The 1,094-nt window shown below is 64.3% G+C and overlaps 1 protein-coding gene across 1 annotated transcript in view; it reads right to left on the bottom strand.

Annotated features, from left to right (window-relative positions):
* LOC130586907 (histone deacetylase 7-like) overlaps nucleotides 1-1,094 on the bottom strand; it is a gene marked incomplete at its 5' end in the record, with an annotated part of 6,488 nt that overhangs the window by 479 nt on the left and 4,915 nt on the right. Inside the window, 2 exons of the mRNA XM_057387827.1 lie at nucleotides 17-150; nucleotides 964-1,082. Of these exons, the coding sequence (XP_057243810.1) occupies nucleotides 17-150; nucleotides 964-1,082 (253 nt within the window). The remainder of the gene's footprint in view (nucleotides 1-16; nucleotides 151-963; nucleotides 1,083-1,094) is intronic.

The raw sequence follows: 1,094 nt of genomic DNA, 5'->3' as shown, positions 1-1,094 counted from the left end.
CAGCCCCGGCTCTCACCTCGTGGCCCAGCAGGGCGGACACGCAGGCCTCGGACGCGTCACAAATGGCCGTGAGGTCGTGGCCACCCTCCAGTGCCAGCACCACGGCCCCCCCCGCCAGGGTCATCAGCTGCTTGGTCATGTAACCGAAACCTGGGGACAGCCCCGGGAGTGTCACCGGCACGGGAATACCACCGCAAAGGGAATGTCACCAGCCAGGGAATGTCACCGGCACGGGAATGTCACCGCAAAAGGAATGTCATCTCCATGGGAATGTCACAGCCCCGGGAATGTCACCGACACGGGAATGTCACCGGCACGGGAATGTCACAGCCCCGGGAATGTCACCAGCACGGGAATGTCACCGCACCGGGAATGTCACCGGCACGGGAATGTCACAGCCCCGGGAATGTCACCACACCGGGAATGTCACCAGCCCGGGAATGTCACCACACCGGGAATGTCACCAGCACGGGAATGTCACAGCCCCGGGAATGTCACCAGCACGGGAATGTCACCGGCACGGGAATGTCACCGCAAAGGGAATGTCACCGGCACGGGAATGTCACCGCAAAGGGAATGTTATCTCCATGGGAATGTCACAGCCTCCGGAATGTCACAGCCCCGGGAATGTCACAGCCCCGGGAATGTCACAGCCCCGGGAATGTCACCGGCAGGGGAATGTCACCAGCACGGGAATGTCACTGCACCGGGAATGTCACAGCCCCGGGAATGTCACCGCAAAGGGAATGTCACAGCCCCGGGAATGTCATCCCCCCGGGAATGTCACCACACCGGGAATGTCACCTCCCCCCACCCAAATCCAACCCCGAACTCTCCCCAGGATTCTGCCCCTTCCCGGGGGTCCCAGCCCAGGTGGGTGGGGGGACAGGGGACACCCCGCCCCCAGAGGGGACACCCCGCCCCCGAGGGGACACCACCGAGGGTTCCGAGCCCCCTCCTTACACTTGGCCGAGACTTTGTAGCCCCCCAGGGGGGGCGGGTGGCCCTCGGCCGCGTCGAAACCGGCGGACACCAACACCACGTCGGGACAGAACTCGTGGGCGATCGGCATCACCACCGTCCTGCGGGGAAAA

The sequence above is a fragment of the Malurus melanocephalus genome, unplaced genomic scaffold, assembly GCF_030028575.1.
Source record: "Malurus melanocephalus ecotype Western Australia unplaced genomic scaffold, MMel_1.1 scaffold_1394, whole genome shotgun sequence".
Lineage (NCBI taxonomy): Eukaryota > Metazoa > Chordata > Aves > Passeriformes > Maluridae > Malurus > Malurus melanocephalus.
The sequence above is the reverse complement of the archived record's forward strand: the minus strand, read 5'-3'. Positions and strand labels throughout refer to the sequence as shown.